Here is a 13,873-nt window from a genome sequence, read left to right on the forward strand (position 1 = left end):
AATAAATACTTCATGACCTCGTATCAAAATAGACCTTGTAAGCTCAAAATAGTGGAAACAATAATAATATATTATCCATCTATCCAGAAGTTCCAACTCAACTAATAAAAAATATCGGAATTGTTAGGTCGGACGTCATGACCGGGTTTGAACTCCGACTCCTCTACTTATATGTGAGTTTATAACGAATTTGTCATTTCGTCTATCTACCAAAGATAAATATATTACTCATTTTGCTATCTATCTAATTATTAATTATACCCCTAAAGTTGGCTACCACATGGTATGATAGTAACCATGACATTTTCAATCACTTTTCAATACCCAAAAAGCCCTTATGTTTTGTATCTTATAAGACCTACCATCAGCCACCACCGTACATTACACTACAAGTTACCATAACAAAGCTAGTTGTGCTTATATTTTTGGGTTCATAGAGTGTTAGTAATATATAAATAGCTTCAGAAGAATCATATCTCAGAATCATCTCTCAGATAGGATTTGTTCTTGGCATTCTCATCACAGGCATGCAACTGACCCTTTGATATAACTTGAATGGTTTTTTTTCTTTTTATAAAGAGCTTAGCGGCGAAACTTGCACATACTAAGTGTTGATAAGTGGAGAATTGCAGGTTCGAACCTGATCTATCCTAGCATATCAAATGTGCATGCAACTTTTTATAGTTGCGATGTTATAAAGTTATTTTATCATGATGAAATTTATATATTAATTAGAATCTGTTTGAATTTACTTATGTGAGCATATCTACTTGCATAAAATCCATAAATACTTATGAAATCGTTTGAGTTTATGGAAACAACTTATGACATGTCATATGCTGTTTTCAGCTTACTTTCAATAATTGTTCAAGATAACTTATGAAAAGAGCTTATAGCTTACAAAAAGTGTGTACATAAGTACTTATATGATAAGCCTTTATGCTATAAGCATTTAATTAAGTTGTGCATCCAAACAGAGCCTTAATTATTTTAATTAAGTTGGGCATCCATTTCTACTAAAACAGAAACATAATAAAGTGTTCAACTTTCTGGCAGTGTATATATAATCTGCCACTCTAATTTGCAATGTAGTGGCCATGGCTCCTTTTCCATCTCTTGTTAATGTAATTACAAGAACAATATCTTTGAAGAAAGACAAGAGTTATGGAAAAGATGATGATGCAAGAAAAGTTGTGGAAGCAATGGCAAAAGAAGCAAGGGAGAATGAAATGTTAATAAGTTCATCTGGAATTGTTAAATCTAACAAGTCCAACAATTTTTCATGTGTGTTCACTAAGAAGGGTCAAAAAGGATTGAATCAAGACCGCCTTATTGTTTGGGAGGTATGCCAACTTGTTTAGTTTCCAAATTTCAATATCTTATCGATGCATGTCCAACACTGAGACACGTCTAATATGAAGAGTGTCCGTGCTTTATAGTTGCCCATAAACTGTTTTTAACTTACTACCTCTAGTCCTAATTATTGAGGTTACAGACTCTTACCATTGAGCTGACACTGATTTGAAATTTGGCCCGCACAATTAGAATTGTATTAGCTTTATAAATATTATTTAGAGTCGGTTTGAAATTCATTTGAGTTTGTTTACGAGAGCTTATGGAAATAGCTCTTGATATTGCCCATAAACTGTTTTTAGCTTACTCTTTGTAGTCCTTATTATAAGAAACAGTTTTTTTGTTAGGTTCATTACATGATTGATATATCTGACACATGACTTGGATATTTCGCAATATGTTTTTCGGCATAAGTGTGACAAAAACCTTAAAGTTAAAGAGTTTGATTAGAAAAGGAAATTATATTTATATATTTTACTTTGTTTATGCTGCTAGGAATTTGGATGTCAAGAAGACATTATTTTCTGTGGAATTTTTGATGGACATGGCCCTTGGGGACACTTTGTAGCTAAAAGAGTCAGAAAAATGTTACCTAGTTTTTTGTTCTGCAATTGGCAAGAAAATCTAGCAGAAAAATCACTTGACATGGATTTTAAGATGGAACCAAACCATAAGTATGATATATGGAAGCAGTCCTACATAAAGACCTTTGCTGCTATTGATCAGGACTTAAAGCAACATACTGGAATTGATTCATTTCAAAGTGGAACCACAGCTTTGACAATTATCAAACAGGTTAATTATTTATAATATCTGATATGATATTGTTTGTATCTACAAAATATTGATATTTTGTTTATTTCTATGCTTCTTAAAATGGTTTGGTAATAAGTAGAATATATGCATCCCTATCCCACATAGGATGTTTCCTGAAAAGGATTACTCACTGTAACTGTGTTAGTCATTATCGATTGTCTGATCAACAAATAAATGGTTGATATTAAAACTGTGTTTAAACTACATTGATCAATCAGAACCGTCTGATTGCTTTTGGAAGAGTGAGATTGCTTACTGCGTGTAACATTCCCTAGTCCTATGTCCATTTTTAATCAAATATGAAAACAATAACTAGTTTTGTATTTCACATTTTGGCCAATTAAATGCATTCTAAGTTGGTTTCCCTAATATTTCAGGGTGAATATCTCATTATAGCAAATGTTGGTGATTCTAGAGCTGTCTTAGCAACCACTTCAGACAATGGCACGTTGACTCATATTCAGCTTACGACCGACTTCAAGCCAAATTTACCAAGTACATATACTCTCTAGTCTGATCTCAAATTAACAACCGAGATTGTTTTAGACATATTTTATTATTGTGTAATCTGAACCGTCCAATATCAAACTAATGGCTGTATCTGTGCGGATATTCTTGTAAAAATTTCAGAGGAAGCGGAGCGCATAATGGAATCAAAAGGGAGAGTATTTTGTATGGAAGATGAACCAGGAGTGTATAGGGTATGGATGCCAAATGGTAAGACACCAGGACTAGCAATATCAAGAGCATTTGGTGATTATTGTGTAAAAGATTTTGGATTAATCTCTGTGCCTGATGTCACACAAAGAAAACTCACCACTCTTGATCAATTTGTCATCTTAGCAACTGATGGGGTATGCATCTGATTTCCTTTCAAAAAAAATTTGGCGTAAATCACGTATCCTCTGCGCGCAACTGCAGAGACTAATCCCTTGAGTCTTGTGGGACCCATGTTAGAAATAATATAAAACCATTGATGTGGCTCTATCCTAACGGCTTAAGCTTTTGGGATAATCGGTTATTTGACAACCCAAATGGGCAATATATGCTATTACAATTTGGATCATGATATTAACATAATTGAAGGATTTTGATGTAATTTCTTGTAATTTTTATCTTAGGTATGGGATGTTATTTCCAACCAAGCAGCTATCAAAATTGTTGCTTCAACACCAAATAGAGAAAAAGCAGCTCAAAGGCTAGTGAAGTGTGCTACACATGAATGGAAACGTAAGAGAAAAGGCATTGCAATTGATGATATATCAGCTATTTGTCTCTTCTTTCACTCTGCTCCTTCACATGGAACCACTAAAATTGTTGTATGAGAATGATGCATGGTTCTGCTTCCTTTACTACACAATGTATAAGCTTTTATGTGCTTGTACAATAAAAATAAAAATAAAAATAAAAAAACATCTCCTAGCTCTAGTCTTAGACTATTCTCCCTCCGTCCCAAAATATAAAAGAAAATTGGTCAAAAAAAGTTGATGTGTTTGGTTAAAAATTTGGACTAATTATACATCAACTTTTGTTGACAATTTTCCCTTATATTTTGGGACGGAGGGAGTATTTTACATGTCACTTTTAGCGAAACTTTTGTTCTCAGGATATATTTTCTGATTTGGATCTTCGGTAAGTTCTTACAATTTTGCACTTAAAAGATGTCTTAATTAATGTATTGAAAGAATGAGATATGTAACTATTTTTGCCTTATTCCTAAATAAATATGAGATTTTTTACGTATCGGGACACTTTTGAAGAATGAACGTAAATGTTTGTATAACAATGTAACTTGTACAAGTTACTTGGCACCACATATTATACCTTTTTGAGCTTATATTCATAAACAGAGGAGAAGGCCATGAAGAACAATGATAAACACCTTGAAGATGGAATCTAAAGTCTAACTCAAATGTAAGATAGAAAATGATGCAATAAGTTAGCATTCATATTGAATCATAAAAAATAAAAAATAAACAACACAACTCTTGGATCGCTTGAAAAGTTTAAAACGTTGGTCTCAAGATTGAAGATGAAGAATAAAAATAGTTTTATTTTCATACACCACAACCATCTATATACACCTTACTTTAAAAAATGTTAAAATAGGGTTCTACCCTCTTTTTGTAACAAAAAAAAAATGTTAAAATAAAAGTCAAACATTTTTAATGATTGACAGTTATTATTACCAATGTTATATGTGAATTAGTAAATCCATAAAAGTAACCATATTCAAATCACCGACAAAGTTTAAATCTAATTGAACCAATATAGAAAACACATATTACCAATCGTTAGTTGATTTATTGGTGATTGACGCTGAACTTGGTAGGGAGGACTGCGATTCGATATCCCGCAACTGTGATTGGAGGGGACTGGAACCACTTGATGTCAGAACCGACCTCCCGAATCAGATTAAATCGGTGGTGAAAAAAAAATATAGAAAACACATACTTGATACTAAAGGATGTACCTCAAACAAGCTTATAAACTAGTTCAATAAACTATAAACTAACTTATTGGACTTAGCAAACACACCTTTTTGTATTCATGGAGTATATCAACTTAAGTTGTCATCATTAAACAACAAAAAAGGAGGGTGACAAGTGAGACCGCCGTCTTAGACCTCACATTTATTTAGGCCTCGAATTTATAAGTTTATTTTAATTATTTGTATTAATTTTAGGGTCATGTTAACATGTGCATCAAGGGCACATGTTAAGGTATCTAAAAATAGAAATATGCATTTAATAACATAAAAAAATTTAATTTTTAAAAAGTATAATGTACAAGTTACAAGAGAATATTACTACATTTGTATTCTTAACATGTGCCCTTGGTGCACATGGTAACATTTTCCTTAATTTTATTAGGAGAAATTACGCTCACTTCTCCGTAAGTCCATTCAAACGTCACTAGCACGGACACAAATGTAGTAAATGATATTATAAGAAAGAATCCGTGGTTTAATTTATTTTTTTATAAGTAAATGATATTATAAGAAAGAATAAGGGATACTCAAACTCTTACAACAAAGAACAAATAATTCAAGAGTTATGGATGCAAGACAACGGATCTAAACACTAACTAGGGAAAGGAATACAAGCGCGGGAGAACCATAACCAAAAGTAAGCTTAATTTTCTCCAAAAGCACCGACGCATCCGGAATGTCACCGTTGAAAATAACATCGTTTCGGACTTTCCATAAATTACAAGTGGTGGTCAACCAAACCAAGTGACGAATACGCTCTTTATCTTTAACATTGAACAAATTGCCAAAGGCCATAAAATGATCGATTCCTGCTGCTCCCAAGGGAAGGGATTTTCGAAGCCAAGAGAAAACTTTGTTCCAAACTCCGTTACTAAAATGGCACGAGAAAAAAAGGTGTGCACTATCCTCAATGTGCTTGAAACAAAAAACACATGGCAGATCATGGGGATTTAATAATATACCTCTGCAATGAAGAGCGGCCCTTGTTGGTAGTTTGTTTAAAATTAACCTCCACCCGGAAAAACTAATTTTAGATGGTACATCCGTTCTCCATAACCGTTGTATAGAATCTAACACATTGCTATCCAAAATCACAACCTGCATTTGGTCTAGTGCGGACGACTGATATGTGAAGCAGCTGGAAAAAATGCGCGGGCGGAAGTCGCTCGCTTAGACAGTAAAGTCGCCACCGAACTTTTATTTATTCCCAAAGGAAAAGGAAAATATCGATAAAACCTCGAAAGAATGGAAAAATGGTCGTCGCAACCATTTCCGGGTTCGGGAGTCAATTATGTGAGGGGAAGGTATTAGCACCCCTCACATCCGTTGTACTCAACGGGAACCTTCTAGTTAACTTTAGGGTTAAAAGAGTGTTTTAATTTATTTGTTTGCTTTTATTAATTATCAGAATTATTTACAAGTGGGGGAAAAATTAGTTTTTTATTAATGGGCTCGACAAGATGTTGAATCCTGCTCCTACGTATTCCCTAGTGCGATTGGAAACTCAAAGCCCCGTAGTTCTGGGTAGAAAATGATTGTTGGTTGGTTGATTTTATTTATGAAAAAATGTTGGCCGCGCTTGGGCGAAAAATATTTGTTTGATTTTAAGACGGACTCGCACTTGAGCGATGGTACCCGTTTTGAAAAAAATAATAATTAGAAGTGCGCGTACGAGCGCGAAAAGTGAGTAAAGTTTGGTGAGTTGAAATTGATTTTATTTGTGGAAGACGAACAACTAGTCGACAAATCGTTTCGCTACGCCTCCGATCGCTCGAGAGACAAGCGGATGTAAATTCGCCCATTCCCTTTTCAATCCAAGGTTTTTTACTATTTTTATGGAATACGAACAACCAGTCGACAAAGCGTTTCGCTAAGCCTCCGATCATTTGAGAAACAAACGGATGTACATCCGGCCATCGCCTTTTAATTCGAATTTTATTGTTTTTCTTTGATGTAAATTTAAAATTGATGTTTTGTATTTTTTATGTTTTTTGGCATTTTTATATCTTCTGAATTAAATAAAATGAAGCTAAAATAAATGAATTAGTATATAAAAAAATCGCAGGGGAGGTGCAGAAAGCAAGCAGAAGTTGTGCAAATAGCCGGATAAAGGACACAGGCCTAACTCAGAGGGCCCAAAGGCACTGGCTGCCCAAACAAAAAATAGGGGAATGATCTCTGTCGTCGGATGGATCAGACGGTATTAATGAGATGAGGCTGAGGAGTGCTTCTGGTCGTTTGATATAAAACAATGGCCAGCGATGAGTGTGCTGCGGTGGGCATGCGTGTGCTGGATCGGATCACTATAAATAAACAAAACCCACCGATCTTCCTCATTTTCTCAATTCTTTCTCTCTCCCCTTTCACTTTTCTCTCTCTCGGTCTCTCACCTCTCTCTTGGCTCTCTTGTGTTCTTGATATTCAAGAACAAGAGATGATATCTCTTCCATTGGGTTGTCGCCATGGGTTCTAGATTCCGGCGCGGTGGCCACCGGACCGGTACGGCACCGCCGCCGCAGGAAACAACCTCTTTGTTTTTTTTATATATATATTTTGTTTGGCCGATTCCCCCTTCTTTTTTTTTAACCCAAAAACTCAAACCTTAACCCGAAACACTCCTGTATGTTCGATTTACACTTTTTCTCACCACGAATCCAATCCATAATCAAACAAAAGCATCCAAGTCAGGGAAGAGCACCTTAACATGACTTGCACAAATAAATTAGGGCTTTTCTCTTTAAGTTAAACACAAGAAAAGTGTAAGTACCACAAGTCATAGAATAGTTTTAATTTTAATTAAACCATGACAAACTTTAAGTTCTTGATTAATTGGAATTTTCTCAAATGCCTAGCTACTGACTATTGTGAAAGCCATGGTTTCAACCATGAAAATCCATCTAACTACCCTTAACACACTAGTTTCATAATAGCTACTATAAGACTTCCATTAGGAGTTAACTAAATCATAAATATGAAAAAGACATAAAACCATTCTTCAAGCTCTAAGAGCTTGACCTGCTATGGAGAAGAAAAGAAGTTCTAGTTACCTTAGGAGAGGAAGCTCATCACAACTCCTAGCTTTCAAACAAGCTTCGAAAGGATGAAAATGGTGGAGAGATGAATTTTGAGTGAGTGTATAGTGATGGTGGAGTGTGTGGTTCGGCCATGGAAGAAAGATGAGTGAGTTTCCAATTTATCCTAAACCTTCTACTTAATAGCTAAGCTAAGGATCATGGCCATTGTTCAGAATTCAGAACAACAAATTAAATTCTAATAATCATAATAAAGGCATAAAAATCAACCATAAAGAGGAACCTTGTTAAGTGTTAACCATCAAACACAAAGATAAATTATGTTTCAAATACATAAAAATTGAGATGAAATCAAGTCACCCTTTTCAAAGTAGTCTTCTTGCTAAGCAATTCTGGCACAACAGAGGCCACGACTGTATGAACCAGCAAATCAGTAGGTTCTTGATCATCCATTGTCTTCTCCCGGAACTTCAATGTAGAAAGTCAGGCAAACAAACGCATTAGCATCAAAATGAACATTATTAAAACTGTAAATCAAAGTCATACACAGTTTCATAAAGCTCAAAATATCATCATCCTACAACCCATCAACAAAGTTCTCATTTTTCATATAATTCGCAGTGTCCCATAAAGTCATATCCATGTTCACATAATCCATTTTCAATTTATGCTCTCTCCAGAGATCATCACATCTCAGAATATAAAAAATAAAACATATGTTGTGAGCTAAAATATACTTAACACAAACCAATTACGGCGACAGTTTATGCTGACACCACAATGCTTCAAACACCAATTCTGGCCCATTAATTAAATTCCATAATCAGATTGACCATAAAAACAAAACATCAATCTTTTCAATAATCACATTCACAAAAAACAATTCAAGTCCCACTTTATGGTTCAATATACAAAAGCAAAAGTAGAAGATTACAAAAAATTACACAGGATTAAACCCTTAATCATCAAAATCAAAGATTAAAATGAAAGATAAACATATGCTAAAACCTAAAAACCCTTAATCGTCAGAACTCACCAGTTTATGACTCTGTAACGAGCTGAGAGAGCTTTGATTCGTTTCACTGAGCTTCGATTTGGGTTCAGTAAGCCTTGGTTCTTCAATTAGGGATTAGAATTTGTGATTCAATGAAAGGGATTGGAGGCTAGGGTTCGAGAGAGAACAAGTGTTAGAGAGACATCTCTTCGATCGCGAATCTAGGGTGAGAGAGAACGACAAGCTTCGATTCGTGAGAGTAGAGGCCGGAGAAAGAAAGAGAAGCTTCGATTTGGAGTTAAGCTTCGATTTGGAGTTAGGGTTCGTGAGAGAGAGGACGACTGCGAGTGAGAGAGAGGACGGCGCTGGTGGTGAGTTGATTAAAGGTTGCGGAGGGTTCAATCTTGTCGCCGGTAGAGGACGGCGGTGAGGGTTTGCATCGCCGGTTCTTGCGAAGGTGAGGGGTTAAGGTTGCTGCGAGGGTTGCGTTTTGGGTGTTCTTGCGAAGGTGAGGGTTTTTTCTGAAGTCTTGGGAGAGAGATATCACACTATTACCGTTCCAAAAATTTTTTTTTTTTTTTTTTATTCAACCTGACGTTTTACATCTGTGGCTAAATATGGTCAGATATATACATATTTTAGATAATTTTTATCATAATTACAAGATTGCCACCGCGTTTAGTTATGCATCTGGTACATTGAAGCCAGATGTAAAAAGTCTTGTCTATTTATTTTTCACATCTGTGGACATTGAAGCCAGATGAAAAGACTACTCCATATAGCATTTTACATCTGACATATGCTCGTCAGATGTAAACATGATGTGTAATATGTCATATTTGTACTAGTGTCATGGACATCATTCTCCAGCCGGGTTTTCTCCTCACCCAAGGTCTCGGCAGCAGATACCGTCTCATCCTTCTCCTTGACCAGCTTTGAGATTTGCTCGCCCTGAGCATCGGCATTCTCCTTAAGCTTTTCCTCTGTGGCAGCATAGCTTTCCTTTACCTTCGCCAGCTTATCTTCATAATCTTTCTTCAGTTTCTCAGCCTCACTCTTCTAGGACTCTCTCAAGTCTTCAATATCTTTCTCCAGCTTGGTTTTTGTCTCGGAGTATCTCTTCTCAATATCGGCTAAGTTGTCATCCACGTCCTTCATTTTGTTTTTAGCCTCTGTTATCCCATAATTTAGCTCAAGGTAAAATATGTTATAATCTTCAGTTTCAAAGACATTTATTACTATAAAAACATGTTAAATGGCTTTAAATAGCCTCAGTCTTTAATGTCTTCAAGAACAAGAGAGATTATCTCTCTTATCTTATCGTTTAAATGAAGGTTAAGGGTAATGTCTTTAAGAACAAGAGAATTCTAATGGAAAAACTTCATATTTCAAGACTGAAAAATGTTTCGATGGAAGCCAATGAATCGAAGTAGTCAGGGATTGTGGACTTAGAGTATTTTTCGTCATTTAAGTGTGATTCGACTTCGACGGTTACAACGGTTCAAGGCCTTGGTTTATTTCAAATGCAGAAGGACGCGTGGCTGAAGTTTAGTAGTTTAACGTTAGAATAGACGTTACTTAGTTTTCTATAAATAGAAGTATGTATAGTCGAAATAATGGTCACAATTCATTTACACAAAATCTCAAACACTCAAAGTATCCATGTTAAGGCGAGAAACGAGTTACTCGAGAAAGATGTATGAATCAGTGAACCTTTTCACTTTCTTTGTAATTTTTACATTCTAAATGCAAATTTACTTTCCATAAGTCTTTATTTTCTAAAGCATTTACAAATTCTGCATTTTATTGGTTCTCTCGTTCGAGTGAACTTACTTGTGTTTGTATGTAACATATGTTTTAGAAATCAAACATATTGTTCTTTTGCAAAACAAAGATGTCTGTAAAGATAAACTTCCAAACTTCTTTTAACAAAATGCATAAACAATTGTCCCGAGATTTACTAGTTGATCTCTCAAGTAATTAATTTAAACTAGCGGTTGTTTACCAAAAATCAGTGTAAACAAATTGGCACGCCCAGTGGGACGGGTTGTTTTGTGCAATTTACATTTTTGAAAGAAGTTTATTTTCTAAAAATCCTTTTACAAATACTAAGACAATTAGTATTTATAGTTTGTGTTTTGATTTTGTATGCATTTGAGAAGTGGTAAATCTTTACCAAATTTAACTAGTGTTAAATCTAGATCAAAAATGGTTAGACCACCAAATAATAATCAAAACAATAACAACAATGTCCCAAATCCTGAAGGACAGCCAACACAAGCGTCAATTAGTAACGCTACTGTCATGGCTCAAGGCTCTGGAACATCTGCTTCAAGCGTTCCTGCAGTCAGTTTTGGGAATATAGGGGTAACAATGCCCTCAACGAGTTCGACTATATCTGGGTCGATATCTTCGTTAGTATCACATGGTATAGGGGGCAGTCAGCCTGGTGCTGAAGATGTAAGGAGCCCCATTCGATCATTTCTGTTGAACCAATCAGGATTAGGAATGCCAGAATCTTTAATGGCAGGCTTACATAATTCTAATCAAAATCCTGAAAGGAGTACCATGCCTTCCCCAGCAGCCTCTGTTGTGGGAAATAGGGCCAGAGACATTGCCTTACAAAATTTAACCAATGTAACTATGATGTCCTTTCGACAACAAATGGACGAGAGTAATCATGAAATGGTTAATACTCTGACTTCGCAATTGGGAACTATTTTGAATCCCTTGATCAACAATACAAATAACAACTATCAGTTGTTAGCCCATCAGATGGGGCGAATTGCAGATTTCTTTGGTACTCCTGCAATGCCTAACCAAAACCTTCAGCCCATTCGAAACCCAATACAGGTTCAGAACCAAGGGTTTCATGTGAACAACGAAGTTCCAAACAATCAAGTGCCACAAGTGGTACAAGAGGAACCACCGGCTCCAGTAGCGAACCATGTGCCGGAGCCTGAAGTAATTTTGGTTAATAGAAATCAGAATGCTGACGAAGTAGTTAGAAATGTGCAAAGAAATAATTTTGCGCAACAAGATAACTTGGCAAATTTAGTCGAAACTATCTTAACTCAAAACGGTTTCAATGTTGGCCTACATAGGCCTAACTTTATTTCCCCATTATCCGAGTATGTACTACAAACTGAATTGCCAAGGGGATGGAAAATCCCTAAATTCACAAAGTTTGCTGGGGACACAACTGAGTCAACAGTGGAACATGTGGCAAGATTTTTTGCTGAAGCAGGAAATTTGGCAGATAATGAAAATTTAAGGTTGAAATATTTCCCAAATTCCCTTACAAAAAATGCTTTCACTTGGTTCACAACTCTTCCCCCCCGTTCGATTCAGCATTGGACTCAATTGGAAAGGGCTTTCTATGAACAGTTTTATATGGGCCAATCTAAGATTAGTTTGAAGGAATTGGCCAGTGTGAGGAGAAAGACACCAGTCCATAGATGATTATTTGAATCGATTTAGGCTACTCAAAGCCAGATGTTTTACTCAAGTGCCTGAACATGAGTTAGTCGAAATGGCTGCTGGAGGCCTAGATTATTCAATTCGAAAGAAATTAGATACACAACATCTAAGAGACATGGCACAATTAGCAGATAGGGTAAGACAGGTCGAACGCCTTAAAGCTGAAAAGGCTAGATCGTCAAAGTTTCAAAAGCGAGAAAAGATTGCTTATGTCGAAACTATGGATGATGATGACGAGGAATATGTAATAAACTATGGAGACATAGAGGATAATGAAATTAATGTGGCCGAACTAAAACCTGACCCTCCTTATGTCTGTAAATTACTAAAACCTTCGAATGGAAAAAATCCTGTCGAACCTAAGAATGATAAATTTGTTGCTAAGACTTATTCATTTGACATAACTAAATGTGATGAAATATTTGATTTATTGGTTACTGATGGCCAAATTGTTGTTCCAAAGGGATTGAAAGTGCCTCCCCTTGAACAACAAAAGAAGAGAGGTTTTTGCAAATTTCATAATTTCTTGGGTCATAAAACCTCACAATGTGTTCTTTTCAGGGATCTGGTTCAAAAGGCTTTGAAGGATGGAAGGTTGAAGTTTGGAGAGAAATCCAGACAACAGATGAAAATTGACGAAGATCCACTACAAATATCAGATGCTTCCTATGTGGAACCGGTCGAATGCTTGATGATCGATGCCATGGACTTATCAGGAGGCGCTCAATTGGTTTCTATTCCAGAGAATGAATACTACGAGAAGATGAAAGTAGTATATCCTAGGGCTGAAGAGGAACTGATTGACTTTCTGCAAAGGTGTAAGCTTAACAAGTCTGAAGTTATGCTTTGTCCAAGGTGCAGTTCCGTATTCGACAAGAAGGCTACTGAGGGCCTCAACAAGTTTATACCATTCAGAAGAAACAAAGAGAATTGGCCAAAGTCAAGGTCAATGAAAAGACAGAACATGGCGCATGCTAAACCAATACATCAAAGGTTGGGCAACCCAAATACTTTTGTGCCATCCAACAACTCACCAATGAACAAATGGGTTCATGGTCATGCATCAAACTTTGTCAGAAATTCTGTTGACAAGGGAAGTTCAAGTAAGAATCATTCGAGTCACTCTGTTGATTCGAAGAAGTATGCTTACAGAAACAATTACAAGGGAAAGAATCCCATGACCCGCACACAATGGCGTAGGCATCAGCGCCAACAAAGACTCTCCCTTCAAGAGGCTCAAAAGACTGAAGACAACAAAGGAAAACAGGTTGTCGAAGTAACCAGAAGACCTCTGAAAGAAAGATTGACTCAACCAGGGGATGATCGAAAGGTTGAGAATGAGTTCGAAGGAGAGAACATGGAAGATGAGGATCTCCTTGATTCAGATCCCGAGTTTGATGTGCTGGTGAACGTAGTTTCGATCCTCCCTGCTGAATATGACGTATGGTCAGAAGTGACCGAAGGGGAGGATGAGTTCGATGAGTCTGAATTGGCTTTGCACAAGCCAATGTGTTATTATGTAATGAATAATGGCTGTTTAGAGGAACAGATGGCCAATTTTGAGAGGCCAACTGAGGGAATGAAGAATCATTTGAAACCCCTCTTTATTCAGGCCAAAGTAAATAATGTGGGGGTCAACAAAGTGTTGATTGATGGAGGAGCAGCAGTAAACCTGATGCCAGAATTCATGATTACCAAGATTGGTAA

General features: G+C 36.2%; 1 protein-coding gene and 1 long non-coding RNA gene across 5 annotated transcripts; one reads left to right on the plus strand and one right to left on the minus strand.

The window, feature by feature from the left end:
- The first annotated feature begins 317 nt into the window (after positions 1 to 317).
- LOC123883722 (probable protein phosphatase 2C 73) lies at positions 318 to 3,912 on the plus strand. 4 transcript variants are annotated; one of them, XM_045932622.1, is made up of 6 exons: positions 318 to 632; positions 1,093 to 1,343; positions 1,849 to 2,148; positions 2,547 to 2,664; positions 2,800 to 3,023; positions 3,291 to 3,912. In XM_045932622.1, the coding sequence occupies exons 2-6, from the start codon at positions 1,098 to 1,100 to the stop codon at positions 3,492 to 3,494; spliced, it is 1,092 nt and encodes a 363-aa protein (XP_045788578.1). In that variant the 5' UTR covers positions 318 to 632; positions 1,093 to 1,097; the 3' UTR covers positions 3,495 to 3,912. The 4 variants fall into 4 exon arrangements, with proteins under 4 accessions (XP_045788578.1, XP_045788577.1, XP_045788576.1 ...); XM_045932621.1 differs by having other exon boundaries at positions 355 to 632; positions 1,057 to 1,343; positions 3,291 to 3,792; XM_045932620.1 differs by having other exon boundaries at positions 355 to 525; positions 3,291 to 3,792.
- Positions 3,913 to 7,909: 3,997 nt separating this feature from the next.
- Positions 7,910 to 9,212, minus strand: LOC123883723. Its single transcript, XR_006800416.1, has 2 exons — positions 8,729 to 9,212; positions 7,910 to 8,160 (listed from the first exon to the last, which is right to left on the minus strand). It is a non-coding gene; the product is annotated as an uncharacterized LOC123883723 (long non-coding RNA).
- Positions 9,213 to 13,873: the final 4,661 nt, after the last annotated feature.

Source organism: Trifolium pratense, linkage group LG5, assembly GCF_020283565.1.
Source record: "Trifolium pratense cultivar HEN17-A07 linkage group LG5, ARS_RC_1.1, whole genome shotgun sequence".
NCBI lineage: Eukaryota > Viridiplantae > Streptophyta > Magnoliopsida > Fabales > Fabaceae > Trifolium > Trifolium pratense.